At 38.8% G+C, this 23188-nt stretch overlaps 1 protein-coding gene across 3 annotated transcripts in view; it reads right to left on the bottom strand.

Moving 5' to 3' along the window:
- nphp4 (nephronophthisis 4) overlaps window positions 1-23188 on the bottom strand; it is a 99222-nt gene that overhangs the window by 64309 nt on the left and 11725 nt on the right. For 2 of the 3 annotated variants that reach the window (XM_037279771.1, XM_037279762.1), the window contains exons 3-8: window positions 19149-19309; window positions 18877-18941; window positions 13699-13848; window positions 11561-11697; window positions 2242-2426; window positions 534-669 (exon numbers count right to left, since the gene is read on the bottom strand). In XM_037279771.1, the coding sequence (XP_037135666.1) occupies window positions 534-669; window positions 2242-2426; window positions 11561-11697; window positions 13699-13848; window positions 18877-18941; window positions 19149-19309 (834 nt within the window). Of the gene's footprint in view, window positions 1-533; window positions 670-2241; window positions 2427-11560; window positions 11698-13698; window positions 13849-18876; window positions 18942-19148; window positions 19310-23188 lie in introns of those variants that run through there. The other variant, XM_037279776.1, reaches the window with a different exon arrangement.

Here is a 23188-nt window from a genome sequence, read left to right as displayed (position 1 = left end):
TCGCTATATTCATCCGCTACCCTTTTCGGGAAGATACTGACGTTTATTTACTCCCATCAAAAATTGCAACACTTATTCATATGAACTCGTCTGGAGTGGAAGATGTTGACAGTTGGAATTTACTCACAGAGCACAAGTTTGCCAACATGAGGAAATGTGCCACTGGCATATAACGGCATTCAAAAAAAAGTCCTAACTGATACAAGATAGCCCAGTTTGTCTTCATAATTGTGGCATTTTGCTAATTATCTCCGTATATCTTCAGAACATTTTGGTTTGCTGGTAGCAAAAAAAAAAAGAGGTTAGCAAAAAACACGTAGTGTAACTCAAATTTATGCCGCTAATTTTATTACCTGTCAACACACAGTTTAGTTGATACACTAAAAATGAATAAATTGGTCAAATTGCACATAAATATGTAAACGAATGACTAATGTAACCTGTCAAGTGAGGACAAGTTCTGTTCTAATATTTTTTTTATTTATTGTCTTTAAGTGTGTGCCATAAATACGGTGCATTTATATCCCTCTTACCATTGTCTCTCGGACAATTGGAGCAGAGAAGACATACTCCAGCTGAAAGACAACTGCTATAGCTTGGTGATTGATCAGCCTGATCTCCAAGTTGCTGCGAAGGCCGAGCGTCTGGGGGGCCAGTGATCCTGCCGAGCTGAGGATATTTCCCCCAGCACACCACACACACACACGCACGCACGCACGCACGCATGCGCACACACACACACACACACGCACGCACGCACGCATGCGCACACACACACACACACACACACACACACACACACACACACACACACACACACACACACACACAGGCATGAAATGAAGGTGTGCCAGCCAAACAAGTGATGATGCACAACCATTGAATTAAATGACAACAGGTCCCTTCATTTAATACAACTCCAGTCATTAAAAACATAAATCTTTGCATTAAAGATTTAACACTTGTTTGCTCAGTGTACCTTGGAAATGGAGTGGTATACTGCGTAAGATGTGGAACAGCACTCCTCATATTTGCAATTTACAGTTTGCATACGCCTTAGGCAAGATTAAACAGTGAGGTTGCGTCAAGCAAAATTGACCTTTTTTACTACATAAACCCCAGAATATCATCCTATCATTCATTATTATTATTATTATTATCCATCAGTCCATCCATCCATCCATTATCTGTACCACTTGTCCCCACAGGGGTCACGGGCGTGCTGGAGCCTATCCCAGCAGTCATCGGGCAGTAGGCTGAAATGGTTGCCGGCCAATCGCAGGGCACATAGAGACAAACAACCATCCATGCTCGCGCTCACACCTAGGGGCAATTTGGAGTGTTCAATCGGCCTAACAAGAATGTTTTTGGGGATGTGGGAGGAAACCGGAGGACAAGGAGAAAACGCAGGCACAGGGAGAACTTGCAAGGAAGGCTGGAGGTGGAATCGAACCCGCACCCTCTGAACTGAGGCGGACGTGCTAAAGAGTGCGACCCTGCGCCACCCTACTATTATTATTATTATTACTATTATTATTATATTATTATCATTATTATTATTATTATTATTATTATTATTATTGCTATTGGTTTCTCATCCTCTGATATGTGGAATCAGAAGATTACCAGTAATAAGTATCATCATTATGGATTACAAACCTACTTTGATTACGACAATACTGTCTCATTCACATAATACGTATTGCAGCTACATAACTTTTACGTGAAGACTAGCGATGGAACTCGATTAAAAAAAATCTGAGAATCAGATAATAATTATCCGTTAATCACATTCAAATAAAAAAAATATATACAAAAACTGATTTGGCAAGGCATTCAGGTCCACAAAGTGTGCAAATTTACACTATTGCCTGCTGTCTAAGCAAATCAAGATAAAAGCATTAGTCTGTGGGCTTGCACTCATCGCCGCCAGTAGATACAGAGACCTCTTCTTCATTTAGTTGGCCTATTGCTGCATTACATCAACATGTAAGCATGTTTTCATGAGTGTTGACAGCAAACAACCTTTCGTCTTTAGGAAATCCATGATACCAGCGAAAGGTGCGGGCACATTTTCTAACGCATTAATAGCTCTTTGTATTTGCCTCAGCTATGAGGCCTTCAACAACACAGAAAATTTTAAAAAAGCCCAAAGGGGAATCCTCTTACACATTATTGCCCAACAATTTCACTGACAAAGATATGACACCTGTTGTTATGTCATGTAAAAGTCTTGCTCACCTGTCTTTGGTCTGGCTATTATGTTTGGAGACGCTGTCCACTCGTCCTTTGACCCCTGAGCATAAGGGCTCTAGCACCATTATTTGGGGTGTATCAATGAAACACCAGCCGTTGTGAACCCCAACATGAAGCCTTCTTTCCTGGATGACAACCGTCTTGAGTGAGCTCTCTTGGCTCGACTGTTGCTGAAAAATAAAGAGGCAAAGTAGACAGTAACTAACATAGTTGAATAAAAGCATCATCTACTCGACTACTTCTCCTATGAAGATGTTCATGCAGAGGACTGATTTCTAACCATATTGGCATCACTGCAAAAACATCCTGTATGTCAACGTGCGACATGATCTCGGTGCAATTTAAAGTTGATCTTCGAATGTCAAACACAATTTGCTGCGGGGTGCTGGCGACCTCCTCCAGGAAATGATGAAACTAGAAATAATAATTGCCAAGGTCAGCGAGTAGCTGTCATGAATGTTTTATTACCATTATTGGTATTTTTGCTCACCCGGCGTCTGCTGGGATAGGTTTCTGCTCTCCCTTGACCATTACAAGAATAAATGTTTAAAACGGACAAGTTACTTCACATCCAAACTTTGAGGTCTGATCAGTCATGCTTGGCATATAATTTTTTGAGATGAGAATTGAATAAATGCAAACAAAACACAAAACATTGATTAGTGCATGAAGTCACAGACTTTGGAAAGCACAGTTGTCGGAAATCCTAAAAAAGTTGGATGTGTTGTCTAACACGATTTGAGCTAGACCTCACAAAGCAAGGAATAGAATTGTGTGTCTATGTACAGCAAAAAGGGTGAATTCCAGCAAGATGTTTTTCGAGCAAGATGCTTAAAAAGTAAAATATCATGTGGACAGATGCAGGTAGAGACCTTGACTATATCTCTATCCTGTTCCCGAACAAATTTATACAGACTGACTGTCACCTTTCAACCCAGAATACTCAGCTCCCCTCACCTTCGACTTCTCTGCACTTCAATGTCGACACATCTTCTACTCCCATACTTTACCTGCATCCTTCTTTTCTTGCCATTAGCTCTTCCCGTCCCTCTTGCTGCGCCAGACTTCTCCACATCCACCCACATCTTCGCAATCAAATTAGCATTTCAAATCCGCCCCTACGTCCTCTGTGTCTCTTCCAAGAAGCAACAGCAAGGTCCTATTTGCCTTGTTACTCTACAAACTAGATAAAACATGTCTTGTTTTCTTGAAATTTACAGCTCTGCTTTGACAGTCTCCATTATTCCTCCCTCTATTTACGACTAACTACCCTTGTCTTGTTAGCGCTGCTCATCATCTTACTGAGCAACGGTTGAGTGTACAAAATTATTCTGTTATTTGGGGACACTAGATTTGGTCCTCTTGACATAACCGCGAATGATGCTTTCATTTAACTTCTTCCATTAAAACCTCTTATCGCAAGTTCTGTGGCGGTGAGAGCGAGTCAGGCAATCAAAATGGATATGCCAAGGTTTCATAATGAATACCCAGCAGGCCTTGTCTACAGGGCCACTGCGGTGCCTTTTGTCAAAGTTGTCGTTTCATTTTGTTATATGATGCGGTGACTCACCATGGTACATATGGGCTGTTTAAAGCATGGCAGCTCTCATTTGGCATTGGGGGTGTTATGTAACTGTCTTCCAGCTGGATCGCATAGGGTAGGCTCTATCCAATTAATGTTTTTCACCTTTGCCAAGTGCCAGAGCTAAAATGATCGCTGACAGGAGACTATAGCATATATATCAAAACAAAAATAGCTCAACTGAACATACTTTCGGACTGGGCCACTAATCAACTGAGGTAAACAATGGTAGACAAACAACTTACGGACTCCCTTGGCAGAACGTTACTACGCAGATGAAACAAAATGCAACTCAACACATCACAATCCTGGTTCTGAAATGCTTAAGAGTTTTTCCAAAAATAAATTAAAGCACTTTATTCCTTGACTCCTCTGAGGTCGACAGTTGCTGCTAAGGTTTCGGTTTGCACAAGACATGGGTGTATTACATCAAATCATGTGTTATATAATTTTTAGCACCCCTGCTGTTCAAGCCCCTTTTGCCAACAAAACCGCACCTAATCTTCTTTTATTGTGTTTCACAAGATGGGAGAATACAGAAAGAAGGATCTTTCGACCAGTCCTCTTTGCTTAATCACTGAATCATCCAGTGACGTGGGTCCTCCTCTTGAGCTCACTCCACAGATTTTCAATGGGGTAGAGTTCTGGGAACTGAGATGGCCAAGGGTGGAGCTTGACTCTGAGTCTGGTGAACCAACCATGTCTGCGATTTTCAGAATGAGTGTGCTTTTACAATAAAATAGAATTTATTTTAAGGCTTTAACACATCTTAATCAGGGGTGCCAATAATAATGGAGGGCACTGTATATTACTAAGACACTGAATTCAAATCTGCTCATTTTGCAACACTAGAGCATGCAACTGCAAACTCACATAGAATTTCAACTTAAATCATGTCATATTAATTTGACTATATTATGCATAAAACAAAATTCATTTTGATGGCATAGGACCTTTAAGATGCTGATTAATAGGCATATATCGCTCCCCCCAAAAATGCAATTTAGAAGAAGGTTGGCATACAGTCATGGAAAAAAAATTAAGAAACCACCCATGTTTCTTCAGTTTAAAGGTACATGTGTTTGGTCCAATAGAACAATGTAAAAAAACAGCTCATGTGAGTTGGTTTCAGAGCCTATTGAGATATTTTCCAAACGTTTTTTTGATAATGACCAAATTCACTTAATAAGTTCTTAGCTTGGCCTTGTACTGCCAAAAAGTTGTCTTTAAGGCATTGCATGTTTTCTTTTGTGTCAGTTAGTCATTTGATAATCCTTTAGTGGCACCTGACATTAAAATGAACAAGAAATTGAAACAAGATGGTCTTTTTTTTTTTTCTAGGGCTGTATTTTATGGGCTTACAAGTGTGCTTGCAGTGACATCTGGATTATAATTAGGATAGTGGCTTCCTAGTCTATGAGAGGGAAGATAAGAGGAAATGCTGTTCCTCACTCATGTAACAGAACTGCAATGGAGGAGTTTTCATATGACAGCAATACTCAAAGCTGTTTACAGGAAAACATCAATTAAAACACTCGTGTTGCATTTTATACTCCCCGTTTTGCTCCTTCCAATCCCCATCCTTTTTAGCTCCTCATTTATTTCACCACTTTTCTTCCACACTTCATCTGTTTCTCTTCTCTCTCCCGACGCGCTCTGGTTTCAACCGTTACAGAATTTTCCCTCCCTTGCCTGCAATATGAATATTTTACAGCTAAGAAGCTTAAAGGGAACAATGAAATGGACTCACAGCCCCTCAAGTTAAATTGTACTCTATTTCAAGCGTCAAATAAGCGCAGCTTTTCAGAGTGATGAACACACAGGTGGCACGCGGTTGCGTCTGTCTTGATGCCCCCCCCTTCACACACACACACATACACACACAAACACACACACACACATACACACACACACACACACACACACACACAGGTTTGTCGTCTCCTGCTTTGGTGATATCAATGCACAGACTCCTGTCAGTAGCTGTGGACCCAATCAATCCGGTCCCTTTTGCGTTCGGGCTGAGCACTTGACAATCGAGGCGGAACAATTGAAAAAAGTCGTTTGGGGCTGAGGTGACTAAATGATGTTAGTATCATTAAAAGGAAAATAAAAAGGGAAGCTGAACAGTACACATTCGTAGTCTTAATGGGGCGGTTTGTTTGCTTAACAAGAAAACAAGGGAATTACAGACATTTGTGTTGGGATATTTGTGTTTAATTAGAAAAGTCGTTCTTGTGTGGACGTCATGAAGGGAATTTAAATTCTGCGAAACCATAGAATTGCTGTGAGAAAAAGAGAGAAATACTCTATTGATAGAGAAAAAAGCAGGTATGACAACTGTGCACATGGCTGCTTGCCTGTATCAAAAATAGCTCTGCCTGACATTATATTGATGTGGCCTTGAGGACTTAACGCAATGTTGCATCCCTATATTGCAGAAGAGTAACCAAGGGACGGTTTTTCAAAGCACAGAATCCTATGAAACGTTTGCGACTCTTGCAGTCATCACAGATGTCTGTCCATGAGCTAAGGCTACGCAAAAAAGGTGTTGGTGCTTTTACTTGACACGCTGTAGAAAATCGAGGGGGGAAAAGTAATTTGAGAACACATTGCCTGTTCAAGAGCTGAAATCAAGAGACTCCCTCACCCATGTATAAAAGAAGAGGTGACTCATAGGATAATTACATCTTGTCTTTATCTAGCTCGCAATATTATATTCCCTCTTCTTTTTGATTATCCAAATTACCACACGTCAAAATCATCTCCAATTACATTTGATCCATTTGCTGAGGCACATTTTGTTATCCGTTCTTTTACCAATTTCCTAATGTGGCAGTGCATTTTAGGCCATGCTTTCATTTTTGATTATGCTGATTATTATTCCAGGAAAGAGAACTGAAGGCTATTCAAGAGTTAAAGCCCTCTGCAGAGGGTAGTGTTAAATTATTAAAGTACACCAACATTAATATCACTGTAAAAAAGCCCCATACAGAATCCAAGACTAGGTAAAATTAACGTAGTGACCTTTTATAGCAAAGAGCAGGGTCTGTGCGACATTGATATATGACGTGGTCTATTTTCTCTCTTTCTTAATGCATTTTTCCTTCCCACTCCATCAACCATCCACCTGCCAACATCTTTATATGAAGCGACCACTAAAATGCAAAAAATCTAGTATAGCTCAGGTTTCATATATACTTTTTTTTGGGGGGGGCTGTAAACTTTTTGCTATGCGTAGAGAGGGTGAGAGCAGCGTGCAATTTTGCCTGCGTGCATTTTAGAGGAAACACTGGCCCGATGATAAGAGTGGAGAAGTCTCTGACTTTTTGTGGACTTTTTTTGAAATCTTTTACCAACTGGAATCAGTTGACAGCACATCTGAAATATAATGACCAATACAAGGCGTGCAATTTATATACACAAAGTATTTAACATGCTGTACTCACCTGTACATATCCAGCATCTACAAAGTACCCACAAACAGTACACATTCTATATTATGTACTGCTCAGTCAAAACGTTAAAATAATCTACTTTATTGTGGAGCCCTGACTTTTATCCAACACAGAAGTGGAACTCAATCATTTGGGAAAGTGACTGGCGGCCTGCGTGCTCGTGTACATGCACACACGTATGTGTTGCTACCCACACTGTGGATGTTTGCGCCCCCATGTTGAGCGTGAGTCATCCATTGCGAGAAACAGAGAGAGCATCATTAGCATTCTGCTCTCGTCCTCCCACCTCCCTACTCCTTAACACATTTCAACTGCCACAGCGGTTTGAGTAAATCGCTTTTGCCCAACTCCTGAAACACTTCCAAGAATCAGAATCGGACGCTGCATTTTCATGTTTTCTCTTTCTAACACATTTCATTACGTGCAGGCATGTTATGTTTAATATTATCCACTAAAAATGTTGCCATACAAGTCTTTTTATTGTTACTTTTTAGCAGATTTTATGGGGAAAAAATTGTGTTCCTCATGGCATGCGTATGAGGGTCCAACAGCAAAAGTAGAGCAATTATGTTATCTAAAAGCGTAACATCGGATTTGTCACCAAAGTTTGAGACCCTACAGGGCAATATTTTATCAGCAGTTATTAAGACTGCGTGCTAACATTTTGAGATGGACAATTTAAAGATTAATTGATTGACTGATAAAAACAGCGAGACATCAGTTTTCACAATTTTCTTTGTACTGCAGGATTATGAAGATGAAAATAACGCGATCAGTCCCAATTTTTGATCACGTGATCGGGTCAGGACAACTTTACTCATGACCTGAAACAAAACTGCCATGGTCACTGGTAGCATAGTGCAAAAGTAGTTTTAAGAGATTTTCACATTTCACCAAGGCTTGAAATGGTGTTTTTCAACTATTGTTAAAATACATATATCTATAATTATCTTAATAGAGTCAAAATACTGCTGTTGCTAAAATATGATGCACAATTTGCTAGAATTTGTTTGGGAAGCAGAGGCACTTTATGAGCTAAGAAAGGCAGCAAGACTCCAGTGAGTCAACGCATTTTATGTTTTTAAGAGGAACCTCATGGTCCTGCACTTTGAAAAAACCCTGCTCTGCGCCATCAAGATGTGTCATATAGAGTAGCTGGTTGTTCCGAAAAACGTCTTTCCGCCGTGTCAGTTACGAGGTAACATGCCTTGCTATTACAAAGAGGCACTCTGCCTTTTATTCTGAGCCAGACATAATGAAACTGCCTCTCATTTCTGGGCGTTTTCTACCTCCATTTTCCATTTTATAGAAGCTGCACCTCTGCAGGGGCAGTCCTACTTTGAGGGAGTTTTTCCTATTTTAGGACAAATGAAGAGTTCCTAGAGCTTTGTTGGCAGTCTTTCTCCATTCATTAAATCAGCCTTGGGCGTTTTGTTCTGCCTCCGGCAAGGCACCAGTCCCTGTGTGCTCCTCACTCCCCTCTTCGTTATCGTCTGTTCTCGCTCTCCGTTTGATCATGAGCCAAGATGTTACTTAATTTCTGACACAATCGCCTTTTCATCAAGAGTAACAGATTTTAGTTGAGACGTGGGTGAACCATTGCTACGGGATGTTTAAGGTGATGATGTCACCTCTGCCATGAGAGGTCAAACATGCTCAGGGTGTAGAGCAGATGAATGTTAATGTTAGTTTCTTACAAAAAGAGGTCAGTGAGTGTTTGCAGAAGTTCAAGAGCATGGCACAAATGAGCCATGTGCTCATTAAAAGGCATTACAAATTCATAGAGTGGATGCAGATGTCATGAAATGTACAAAATCTAGGACACTGGCTACTGTATACAATATGTGCTAGCAAAGATAAGTGTAATAAGAAGCCAGTGTGATAGTTTCTCCACTAAAAATAGACATACTTATGGGGAGATTATGTGAGGTCCAGGCCTGTATGCCAGACTAGCAGGAAGCATGAAGGATCCACCTCATGATGCACTGTACATGTACCCGCCACCCTATTCCTGCTTTTTTTGCACCAAATTTTTATACACGGACATCGAGTCAAAACCATTTACACGCATTCACTGACACAACTAAAAAAAAGTGAGTTGGCGGGTAAGGCGACAGCATCACAAGCCAGCTTGATGACAATCCAGTGGGAGTCACACTTCAAAAGGTCACAGACTTTTTCTCTCTCTATCCGCATGTATTTGGCCCTCACACATGCACACTCATACGCAGTTTCATTAAAAGCTGTGATCGACGTGACTTCTGCTTGTATTAACACCTCTCAAAGTTGCGAGAATGTCGTCACAGTGCTCCGATAAAAATGAAAAAGCATAAATAATCTGCGCAGGGCACGATGGTTGGTGATTCGTAATTTGACAAAATGACGCTCTGGTTTTCAAACCGCTACTGTGGACAATGACGTGGGAGACAGCATGGAATACCTCAGGTCCTTCACGTGACTTGTATTCAGCATGCATCAAAGGAATGATTGTTTAGCTTTTTCTTTGCATTTCAGTACTGCAAAAGAAATAGTCTACTCTCAACAAGGGGTTTTAGTGAAGCAAAATCCTACATTAATATAATGGGTGGGCAAATTCAATACTCTGCCACCATCCATATGCATTTAGCGCAACGATATGTTCCAGACCCACCTAATCAATACAGGTGAAAATCTGATAGAGATCGTCTACTCAGTGGGCCCTTTTATCACAAACGTTACATGACAGAAATATTAAAAAATTGTTAACGCGCACTTTTTTAATAAGTGGGCAACTTACAACCTTACCATCATCTACCTACAAAACTGTTACTGTGATGACTTGCCCTGACTGGAATAATCACAGGGATGCACAGTCGCTGCTGATAGCGAGCCGCAAACACACCTCAAAATTTCATCAGTCATGGCGGAGCGGTACTGGGACTTTTATCAAAGCCCAGAAAATGTTGCTCCATATTTCCCTTCTTTGATATAGCCATAGTACATCGGCAGATGAGGCAAATGCAGTTTAAGAAAATATATCCTCCCACTCTGTCTATGGAAATACTTGATCCCCTAGTAGGTGTTAATTTTTTATTAACTTTAGAATAGACAAAACATAAAGGAGGCGAATCCGGAAACTGGTCTGATAGTTTTGTGGCTGATTGCGCCATTTTATGTCCATGCCCGGTGACGAATCGTCTGCATTAATTGCAGCTCTGCTTAACACAACCTGTTGGGCCTTTGCAAGCTTATAATGGAAAAATATAATGGAAAGGTGAGTAATGTCATGGCTTCACTGTTATATCAGCACTTTTCTCTCCGCAACCTCCCCTTTTTTCCTATTTCTTTTATTTCCTATTTTCACGTGACGGCACTGCTAATAAGCTTGCTCCAAAGAAGAGAGGGAGAATAATGCTAACCAAAATATACATTTGAATGCAAAATAACATTATGTACGTATGTATGCTCGATTCTGCAGTCGTACAAGAATAGCAAGGCTACTTTTGCACATGTCAAATATGATAAACCATCTTGTTTCTTTGGAGCCCAACAAGGAGAGAATACATTACTGTAAGTCACATTTCATTGGGAGGTAATGTGCAATGGCAGCTATCGAAAAAAAAAAGAGAATTGCGTTTGCAGATTATATAAATAAAGACTGAGATAAAGAAAAAAGCCAAGACGGAGGAAATAATCCTTGTAGAGGTGTGTCAAGGCTATCACAGTTATGTTTAATTTGACAAATGTGCCTCTAAACCATTAAATGGTATCAGTGTACGTGCATGAGTATCATAAAAGCACATTTCAAATATGCATGTGCAAGAATGTTTGCTGATTGTTGGTGAAATAATGTTGAAATCATTCAAATCAAATTTCATTTGGAACAAACACTAAAAAAAGTATGACATGTAAAACTTCGAAAATTCTTTAACTACTAAATTCATATATATATATAGACTCATTTGTAAATTGGTACCCTCATTTGAACAAATGTGAGTATAGGGTCAGGGTCAATTTTGTTGGTATTGGTGCATTTGGTCGCAATTTAAAATAGAAAATCTCATTCAGCTTTTTGGAATATGTACTGCTTATGTAGGACTTTATTAAATTTGTTTGCAAAATGCTACATTGATGGAGCTCTCAAAATTTTGGCTCTCAATGACAAATCCTGTTGGGTGCGCAAACAATAAAATGATCATTTAATAGGTGATTTGTTCCAGTTAACACTAGAGTGGCATGTGAAAAGTGGATAAAGGCCAAGCATGTCATGGCGTAAAGGCTTTACCGTGTTCTGGCAGTCGGCATTGATGAGCTGCAGCAGCTGACTCTCGAAGGCCTCGAGGGATGGCTGGAGGCTGATTGTCAATCTGCTCAGGGTGAAGGGTAGCATCTTGAGCAACATAGGTTTCAAGAGTGCATCCCCTGTTGACAGCGAAAAACCTAGCATCAAAATATGTTTATGCCATTTGCATCTCTGGGATTTCCTTCTTTGCTTCCAAGAGCATTCCAGCTTCGCTCCGGGCACTTGCCCTCTTCACTGAATTCAAACTCTGCTATGTTGGATTGCAGTTCAAAAACAATGTTACAAAATAAACTGGAAGTTACAAAAGGGGTATTTTATGTGAATTATGACTCATTTATTCCTAGAAAACCTATTCTGGCAAAGCCCAATTTGTGCAGGGAATAAGACCAGAAAATATAGGATTCCATATGACAGTCATGCCAGTACAACTTAAATGTGAGCACTATCTAAGAAACTAAGCAGAACATTTGCTTAATGTTTGCTTCCAGAAAAATTTGCAGCCTTACTTAGCATGGATCCCAGAGATAATTCAATAAAATTCTCCTCACTGTTTTAACCTTTAAAAAGTTGACACGTTACTTGTTCGTATTCTCTGAAGTCAGGAGAAAAGCTGCTTTTACGTCTGATAACCTTTAACACTTTGGCTCAAGATGACATATTGCTAAAGCAAGTGGATTCATCGGTAAGTTAACACTGCGATATAGATTGTGATCATGCAGAGACAACCGGGGAATTGACAAAAGTACGAACAACCATCAAAGAAAAGACAATCTTACATTTTTTTTAGATGAGAACTGAAAGAAAGATCAGGTCTAATATACAAAGTGTTTTTCTGTGGCCAGTGATTCGCATGAAACCAAAGTGTCATCAAACTTTTTTTTTTTTTTTACAAGGTAGGGTACAATCACAAGATTTGCACCCAGTGAGAGAACGAATTGGTAGTTACTTAAACTTTAGTGACCTTGTGTCTAAATGGATTGATATAACACAAATTCAGTAATAAACAGGCAGGGAGACTGGATTTTGCTCTTCACTTTTTCTGCGGCCATAATTTTGCTCTTCACAAAAGGCATAATTTAAATCACATATTTTTACAGAATAATTGTTGGTCTTTCTGCTTTTAGTTGACCCAAGCCACAATTATAACAATCCTTCGATGCGCAATGTCATCTCATGAGTATGTACTAGTAGAAGAAAAAAAAAACTTTGGGGGAATTCAGGGTTGTGGGGTTCATGGTACTGTGATAAAAAAAATCTTCTGAACTCCACTGCAGTGCTGCATGTGACTCCAAAACAAAGACAGAAATTAGTGATGGTTTTCATATGGCTAAAGAGAAACAGTACACAATCGCACCTCTCAGACACAACACATCAAGCCTGTGATTTTGATCTCTTCAGGAATAGTAAATATAACCGTGGAGCATTTGATTGCCATTTTTGTCTTGAGAGCGCACGTTTTGAATGCAGTGTGAATATCAAGCCGGAGGGGTCTTAAAACGCAGCTTAGGTCTCCCCTGCTCGCAGAGCCAGAACATAACGAGGATTAGTCTGTTACCAGACCTTCCACAAACTCCCAATGATTGCAGCTCAGTACTGCCATACTTCATTGCATTCCCTCTGAGTAACTCACTCCCAGAGCACTTTTGACATTTCAAGTTCTGATTGAAAAAAGTTCCCAAAGAGGACAGAGGTATAAACTGTCAAAAATGTTCACAACAGTAGCTCCTGAAGTTTATTTTGAGCCTGTACTCATGTGATTTAATTGGAGTTTATTAAACAGCAAAAACTAAAATTACTCTTTTTACTCAATACATTTTACAAAAAATAGCCCTAGTTGCTCTATAATTATGGTAAATATTTGAGTTTTCCTGCGCCCAACCCCAAAAACATTTCCTCACACACTTTGTGTTGTTTGCCATTATGTTATTAGTTCAAGGGCAGTTTCTAAGATTTTGTGTGGCTACCTTGACACATGACTGGGTTTTAGAATTTTCTAATGATTTCATTTTGTGGTTCTTTTGATTGCATACCAGACAGTTAATCAAAAATAAACTCAGGAAAAATGAGGACCTCCACGTGAAATGGGCCAAACATTATAGCCTATAAGGAGGATAATTTACCTCTTGGAGAAGGTGAAAGTCCAGGAATGTTCTCACTGCTTGACACGAGGACATTCTCTGGAAGGAGGTGCATCATAGAAGCCAGTGCAGGGTGTCCTTTTAGCACACATTCCAAATGTGTCTCATTAATAGCTTTCAGATGATCACTGTCTGCCAACACAAAAAATTGGATACACTTCAACTAGTGTATGTATATAATTTCTAAAGACACAGGGAAACTGTTATGATGAATACAAAACAATTATTAAATAAAGTAAACATCTAAAGTTGAGTTTGCCCATCTGTTTTTTAGTTATCAGACTACTTCCTGGTTCATGGAGGAGAATAAATCGACTGTATGGTGTTATTATGGTTCTCTGTGGTGGACAGTTCCATTGGTGCCACGATGACTCAAAGGGAAAATAAAATTTTGTTGGCATCCTTGTACCTCATACAATGTATTTCTTTCTTGGCTTCTAAGCCGCTGCTCTAAGATTTTTGGGGAAAATGGCTTTGCATTTTAATTATTTATTTATTTATGTTTTATCTGTCTTTATAGTTCATTTTTTTGCAGTATTCAAAAGTATTGGAAAATTGAGGCCAATTTTGGCTAATGTTTGTATGATGGCATTTATACAGCTGTCTGGTTATAATGTGTTTACCTCTACTGAGTTTGAATGTCTTCGCAGGCATGCCCCTCTAAAGCCGAGCATACACATTTAGTGCTGTTTATTGTTTGATTATTTACTGTAATCTGACACACAAGGGAAGCAAAACAATCATCTTCTACACACTTAGGGAAGAATGATCCATCTCCATGGTGCATCACAGTGTACTATTTTCAGTCGCCTGACAACATGACACCCAAAACACAGTCGCTTTCATTTTTCAACATTTCATTTGGCTGTCAGCAACCTCACTGCAATATTCCCTTACATCGCCAGCATCATTTTCCAGGTCTTTACCGAAATGACAGCATTCAAATTGGAAAATATGTGTCTCCAGAAAGGCGTCAGCGGCACACTGTGGTGTGAGCGATGAGCACAATGTTGTCATCTTTCAAGCAGTTCATCCAACCACATGTTACTCGCAACAATCCCAGCCATCAACTAACATCTGCAAGGTGAGCAAATGGGAGTTTGGTGGCTTCCTTCAAGCCACGACAGCATCACAATGTTTTACTCTGACAAGGTTAATGATTGCACTTCCAGCAGCATCGATGACAAATCAGTACAAGTTGCATTCCTGACTAGAGGCTGAGACATCAACCTCAAACCATAAAACCATCAAGTTCTTCATTCCTCCTTCGTCAAAATGTCCTGGAACAGAGTGCCGTAGCCATATGCAGATGACACAACATTTTTATGCCAATAGATGTTCCATACATTGTCCATTAATAGAGTATTTTTGTCATAAAAATAACAACATTTACATACATCAGTCCATATATTTAAGAGGCATTTAAGCCAGCAATTAGTCTACAATTAATGACATGTTGTATAAAACCACACAGGCACCTGTTCAATGAAAATGTACAGGAAATGAGATTGATCTAAGTTTGTCAAGCATTCCACTGCAAGTGGCACCAACGAGAGTGCGGTTGCAATACCAAGTGGAGAACTCAGTTAATTAAAGAACCATCAACTCTTAAACATATTTAGCAAGTTTCATTCCAGTTTGTCTTCATTGGGGTTGCAGGTCAACTGAAGACTATCCCCTCTCAGGGTACACCCTTGGACTAATGGCAAGCCAATTGTTTTTTTTTTTTTTACCTCTGAATAAATTGACTTAACTCCCTTTTGTTTTATTTTCATATTCTATTTCGAATTTTACAAGTATTCTTATTTAATGTTAAACATTGGTTGGAAAATGTGGCCACATTGACTCAAAGAATATGATCAACTATTTTCAATTGTACCACTGTGAGAGAAATTTTAACATTTCTCATCTGTTATAGATTGAACAATTGGATATTGTTTGCCACTGATCCACAGTAGTTGCTGTTGTTTGTATGTGCAATGAAAGTTTATTTGAAGGCGAATTTTAAAATATTTTTCAAAGACCTACTAATGGAATAGGTGGTGGATTACGAAACATCTTTGTGCTCTCCTCTCCGACAACTTTCTCTTCCCCCCAACATTACACTTCCTACAAAAATGCCTAAACCTAAAAAACAAACAGTCCAGTGATGAAAGCTGCTTTCAGTTCTAACACACTCCCTATCGTGAAATGCAGAAGTAACAGAAAGGAAGAAAAAGGAGAGCAGTATGTATCAAACAGAAGTTGCTTGGCACACCTGTCCAGTTGCCAACAACTTTTTCATCATTTATTGCTTTTTATTCATTATGCATCATCCTCGAGTACCTGTCTGATGCTGTGTGCATAGATTAGAAAACCAGCCCTAAAAAAAGACTCCTTACAGCTGCAGCACACAGTGTGTGATGCCTCAGAGTCATCTGAGGAGCAGGTTGGCACAAGATGTGAAAACGAAATGGATCTGAGGTACAGATGCAAAAAAATAAGTAAATAAAAAATGGCTCAGCATCAGACAAACAGTAGCAGTGGGTTTTGGGAGAGGTTGAGTGGAAAGAAGAAATTAATAGAGATGGTTACAAAAAGAATTTAAGCTTCATGGATGGATGGAAGTACAAACGTCTAGAATGGTCGAGTGGGGGCTGGTGCTTAGCTACCAGTACCATGAGTCTGCATCTACACTTGCATTATTATTTTCAGTTATAGGCAGGATACTGCTAGAATTTAAATGGGTGCACTGTATATATTACGGGTTATTGCCATTTTAAAGAAATTAGTTTCGTTAGATTCTGTCTCTCAATTGTAATGTGTACTTCCATCCATGTTACTTTTGAGTTACTTTCACAAAAAGACAGAGGCAGAATTCTAAAGTTAAGACAATTAACTTTAACATCGATGGCCTTTAACATGACAGCAAGACCAAAAGAGCAGATTTCCTACAATAACCCCAGGAGGTTTACTTTCTGTTAAAATTTTTACTTTGACAAAGATGTGAAATGTTTTTCGCTTTATGTGTTTGATTAAAATAAAAAAGATAAATAAGTGGCCTCTGGTTATGCTTTGCCACAGTCGTGTTGCTAAATATTTGGCCAATAAAGCTCAATTCAGTCCAAATAAGCCTTAAAATGTGATGATGATCTGTGTGAATGAATTTAAAATCCCAGTTTTTACGCAGCTCAAATAAACAAGAAAAGTGGTCAAGTCAGTCCAACATTAAAATGCATTGTCGTTCACGCTACTGAGATTGTACCATGAATGTCTATTAGCCTCGTGCCCGTCGATTTTTTCCATTAAAAAATCTGAAATACAGGGGACTAGTTTAAATTTCAGCTCACTACAACAAAATATTCACAAGTCAGTGTTCTATCTGCACCCGCCAGAAGCTTCCACGCAGAAGGCAAATCTCTGTGGACACAACACAAACATACAAGTGAGCACGACTGCCGGACTTGGCAGGGCTCAAGTTTGCTGGCTTGCCTGACTGACATCACAAAACAAAAGGTGGGTACAAAGAGCATTATCTACAGGACAAGGGAATTAATAACACCGAATAAGATATAATTTATGCCAACTTGTTACATATGATGTTCCAATGAGATATATAAAAGGAAATTAAATGCAGCTTCTTAAACATTGTTTTGTTTTACCAGCAACACACGTGACATGATCAACGTGCCCAAAAGGTTTGTAGAAGCAAAGGAATGTCAGGCTAAGCGAATAAAGGGGAATTTAGGGCGTATATTCTCGTCATAAATCTTTAACACAGGACATCAATGACCAGTGAAAGAAAACATGTGTCTCTTATCCAGCAGCACAATTGACTTTTATTTTTACAGTTCTTGGCTCTCTCCCATAAATCCCCCTTTCAAAAGGTTTCACATCAAGACACTGTGTCTCCCTGTCACACTGATGGAGATAGAAGTCAGAGTGAAAAAAGGGCTGTGGCCATAAAAGGGCTAAAACACCATGAGTGGCAGCAAGCAGTGTGCCGCTTGAAACAGAAGAGCAACGTTTGACTAAACAACGAGCTGTGTCGTTAATAATTCAACCCATGTAAGAGTCCGTTCGAAAGAGGCCTTTCTAATATTCATGGGACATGATAGCCAAGACAAGAACCCTGTGCTCTCACTGAACACATTGTTATTCATACTGTAAAGCACTACAGTCTTTTGTAATTTATAGTCTGACTTTTTAACAAACTGCCTTTAAACAACCATGAGATTAAGAGGAAACCTTGAAAGGATTTTTAATTAAAATGATGACATAACCTTTCTAATGGGTGTGCTTCCTCCAAACACAATTAGCTTAAAACTTTAAACAGTATTTTGTTGGCAAACAGCATGAAAACCTTTTCATTGATGGTTGAGGTATTATTGATTGGTCACAGTTCACGCCAATTTGAGTTCATTGCAAGCAGTAGAGGCGCTGTTGATTCACGCAACTCATTTGCAGTCAAAATAAGAAAATGATATCAGCTAAAGTCAACATTCATGCACACCTGCGAACGTTCATAAAATGTATTTAAATAGATGCTACAATTGATATTTAAATGTGAAATGTAAATATTTCCTGTAGAAATTGGCAGAAGATTTACTTTTCTCTGCTCATATGTCTGCTTTTTCTTTTATTCAATGAAATGAATTTAACAGAATTACAGGAGTTCAAAACATTCAGATGGGGATTCTTCCTTCCATTGTTTGAAAACCTACACAAACAGTCAATTTACACAGGCTAGCCAGGGTGACATAGTTGGCATCTCAAAATCTCTACATTATTTTGGTTTATGGGGGGAAAGGCCCATTTTAAGAGCATGCAAAGCTCGAGTTTTATTGTTAAAAGAAATTATGCATAAATCTTGGTTCACTCATCTTAAAGCAACTCAGATTCAAAACACATGTTTTCATTCCATTTGAAATGAAATTTAAGACCAACTTCATAACACATCACTGTTTTATCGCTTCCACTCATGATTGTACAATGTCACAAGAAATCTTTAAGAATGTTGATTTATTTTATGATTTGAGATTATTTATTCATTAAATTCTTATCATGTCAACATTAAGACTTTGAAATAATTATTTAAGACAATGTGTGCCTTTTTTTGGGGGGGATTAATAGATTTTAAGACTTTTTAAGGATCTGCAGAAACCATATAAAGATTCTTACAGTCAACGATATCCTTCAGCAGTGGGTGTAAAAGAACTCTTGGTGACCCATGAAGTAGATTCAATCTATGGTTTGAAAGCAAAAACAAACATAAAAGATCAGTATATTTGGCCTTGTACACGTATGACATTGTATATCAAAAGTACAAACATGACAGAATTTTATAGACGGAATCCAAGGAGCCACCCTGACATAACATTAACGTCCGATATAACCTTTCGACAAAAACATTCATTTCTGGCTGCTAAGGATGACTTAGATAGGCTCCTCACCTTCTGTCCCCTTGAGGCTCTGTCTTGTTGGGGAAAAGATCCAAAACAGTGAAGCCTTGCCCGAGGGCTTGTTCTGAGCCATCTGACCTTGTTGACAATGCCACCAGCTCCAAAACCAACACGTTGCTGGGCAACCTCAGAGATGTGTGGAAGTACAATATCTGGAGGAAAGGAGAATGTTGTTATAGATCATAAAAAGGGACTTGCTCAGAATACAAAATGGGACTTGTTCAAGGCCTCAGCATTGTATACCGAAAGACATTAGAGGAAAAACATTAGGGGCGTGAACTAACTGCCAACAAACAACAAACTGAAACAATGACACCATGAGCACAATGTCACAGAAGGGGGGATTGGTTGAGTGAAATGGTTAGTGAGAATTCTGAGAATAAAGAGAGAATTCTCACTGTAAAGTCAAAATTTTGAGAATAAAGTCAGTATTGTGGCTTCAAAGTGACAATTCTATGAATAAAATCAGAACCCTGTGTCCCTCTATTTATTTTCTTCACTAACCTAAATCCTCTTCCATATATGTACATGTCCTTATGTCCTTAATTCCCATACAATTCATGAGAATTTGCAAGTATACACTGCTTGTTGTAAACCCTTTTTATATTTGTGTATTAAATCAACATCATCATCACTGAATTTTAGGTTAAATAATCCGTGTAACAAAGTAGGAAACACAATAAGGAAGGAATATCGTGAAAACTAATTGTAGGTAGAACAAACTTGAACACAATATGAAAAATTCTTTCTTGGAAAATGTTTCATTGATGTGGTGTGCTGCTTTTGATTTTCTCTCTCACTCTTCATCCTGCAGTTCCTGTAAAAGAGTAGTCAGACAGACATCAGATTGGCAGGATAACCCGACTGTGGAGAATTTGACATCACACGTCTCACATTCATGAGTGTGTGGCTCTCTGCTGAATAGACTTGCAAAGGTTTAACCTTGCTATTTTTACCAGCGTTCGGAGGAAGACACTCAAGTCTTTTGGGAGACTTTTTGTAGTCCGCCGTAGTAGGTAGTTGTGGTGGGAATTGTTTCCAAAATCTGTTTTGCCATTCAAATTGAAAATAAGGCACAGAATCTCACTTATTCACACACAGAAAGGCTTGAATATGAGTTTAATACATTATTCATTTGATATACCAACCACCAACCCCCCCTCAGCTGATGTATTATTCTTTAAAACTATAAATATGATTGCTTCATTTTCATAGTGCAATTAAACCTAGTGGACCTTTCACCGACTTTCAGTCCCCATAGAACTGTAGTTTACATTTTAATTAAGAAACCAAACCATGCATCTATTTTCTATAGGGTTTCCTACTTCAGCCACTTTAAATCATTGGTACATTGGATTAATGTACTGATTTATAACTATACAATAATCTGTTTTATTTGTAGGAACAAATGGCAAAAATATAAATGTGACCCACTGTACAACCTATACAACTCAACGGGAGAAAAGAAAAATACCCTGGCATTTCTAGCAGTAGCCAGAAGGTTTTGTGCTGACTGGCATCTGAAAATATTCACAATTCCATCGACAGTGACTGAGCTCCCACTTTCATGTGAAGAAAAGCTTGATGTTGTCAAAAGGACATTCATTGGAGGCGTGGTGCTCTTTTGGTGCTGAAAAGTAACCTGTTTGTGTTCACATTCTTTGGCCAAAAAGTCCCACTGATTTCATCAGATCAAACACATGCGTTTGGGAGATTTCAAATGTGCTTGGACATATAAAGACAGAGATCGTTGTCTCAATACTGACTGAATCATTAGTGTTGTTGTGCATTCATTTTCATTGTTTCCTTTTATTTATTGATTTATTAATGCACGATTAATGGAAAAGGCAACCCCAAAATGTATTTTTAATAATATGTTCTGTGCAGCCCAACTAGTCAAAACACTGTACTGTTTTTTTGTGGAATATGAATTAAAAAGGCAAAATTCACCTGTTATTATCCATCTCAGGGGCGGCCATTTTGCCAATTGCTGTCTATTGAAAATGACATCACAGTTGCCAGGTCTCAGGTCTCAATCAGTAGTGGCTCACTTGCTTTCTGAAGCTGAGCTATGATTGGTTGTGACCTGGCAACTGTGATTCTGACCACTGTCATTTTCAGTCGACATCAAGTGGCTGCAGAGGTGGATAACAACCGGTGAGTTTTGCTCCTTAACTCATATTCCACAAACGCAATACGGTGTTTAAACTAGGGAGGGCACATACCACATATTGTACAGAAAATTCAGGGATTGACTTCCCCTTTAAACATGCAGCATCTTTCTGTCAAGTTCAAGAAACGAACGGGAGAGTTCAGCCTTCAGACAATTCATACTGTCTATCAGGCAGTATTGAAAGGCTTCCATGCAATTTCCTTTCCAAACAGAAGACGCACCTTTGACTGAACGTTTCTTGAACCTTTACAAATACATTAATTCCAATGTCATCTGGTACTTCACAGTGTGGAAAATTGCATTGTAGCTACAGATCAGAGTCCAGGGACTCAGGGTAATCCAGATGTGAACATTGTTCCTAACAGATTTTCCAATAAAAAGATCCAATTTCTTTTTCATCTTTTTCTCACTGCTTTGATACATGTCCAAATTGATTCTCTTGCAATCTCTGGCAAAGGGAAAGAAAACAGAAATGGGTGAAAGAAGTCCCATGAAGCACGTGCTCAATTTCTGTTTAACTGACCGGCTGGTTATGAATATGATAACAGACGAGCTGGGGAAAATAGTCACAGGAATAATTGAGTCCCTGAGGCTTTACAATTGTTTAGAAAAAAAAAAAATTCAAAAGTCTCCCAAAAACAAGTTGGTGTGGGCAAGGATGGCTGCCCTTGGGCAGGAAGCAGCACTGATAGCTTTAAATTCAAAGTTGCCTTGTTCACACACTCAATCTTCCACTCAAGGACAAACTGCCTGCCGTTATAACAACTACCCAGGCCCCTGTGATGGCCCATTTACACCATTTCATAGAAATTCTCCAGTTATACATCCATGTATATGTCTGAGATTAAAGTCATCAGACTTTTGCAGCATTGGAAGGGTGGCCTACATAAAAACACAATTCAGCTTTGATACATTATGAGAGTAATTACAAACTCTCACTTTATTGTTGACTTCCACATGACTATGCCCTGAGATTTTGCTATTATAAGACAAAGTTCTATGAAAATGCGCAAGGATGTTCACGCCAGAGGATTCTCGGTCGTGAAGCGTTCATACCAGGTTTGTAATGCATTGCCAACAAAGAGTGAGTGAAAGAGTTGTTTCATTGGCACAAAATCAGCAGGTTACATTTCACATCCTCTCAGAGTGAAATTCTTTGGCTGCCACTGGATTTGGAAAGATTAGATAGTTGCGCAGATGATAAGGAAATTCTACGGCTGTCAGTTAATTTGAAGGGAGGAGATGGTTGTGTGAATGAGGGAAAGGGGAAATTACAGGAGCTTTTGTGACTGGTACAAGTCAGCCTGGACATACATCAGCAGACATACACCAAGAATGTAAAAAGTGACCCAAGTAGAATATATGTAAGTGCAAAATCAGATTCCAGGAAAGACACATTTTCTAGATGAGAGACCCAATAAGTGGTACAAAAATTCAAATACTAACACTCAAATGGGCACAATTATTAGTACTTTATCACAAATATTCAGATATCATTCAAAATAACTGCTCTTAATAAAGATTAATCGTAGTGGTTAAGTTCTGGTTGTACTTGTAAGACTTTGGTTGACTTTGTGTGTCCCCATTGTAAAAATAATTTTATATACTCGATCATAATTCTGAACATTTTACTGTATCTATGGCATGGTTTCGTTAAACATTATACCAGAAACTTTTATTTCTTGACAAACCTTTCAAGCTATACATTTGGAAATAATAATAATGGGTTAACACCAACTGAAATTCTGGAACTTGTGACGTCTATTTAATAGGTCGAATGAATATGGCGAGCGTACAAACCTAAATGTGTGCTATCTTACAATAATGATTACTTTATTTGCATAAAAATAATGATTTG

Source organism: Syngnathus acus, chromosome 2 (assembly GCF_901709675.1).
Source record: "Syngnathus acus chromosome 2, fSynAcu1.2, whole genome shotgun sequence".
Lineage (NCBI taxonomy): Eukaryota > Metazoa > Chordata > Actinopteri > Syngnathiformes > Syngnathidae > Syngnathus > Syngnathus acus.
This window is presented reverse-complemented; position numbering and strand designations above follow the sequence as displayed.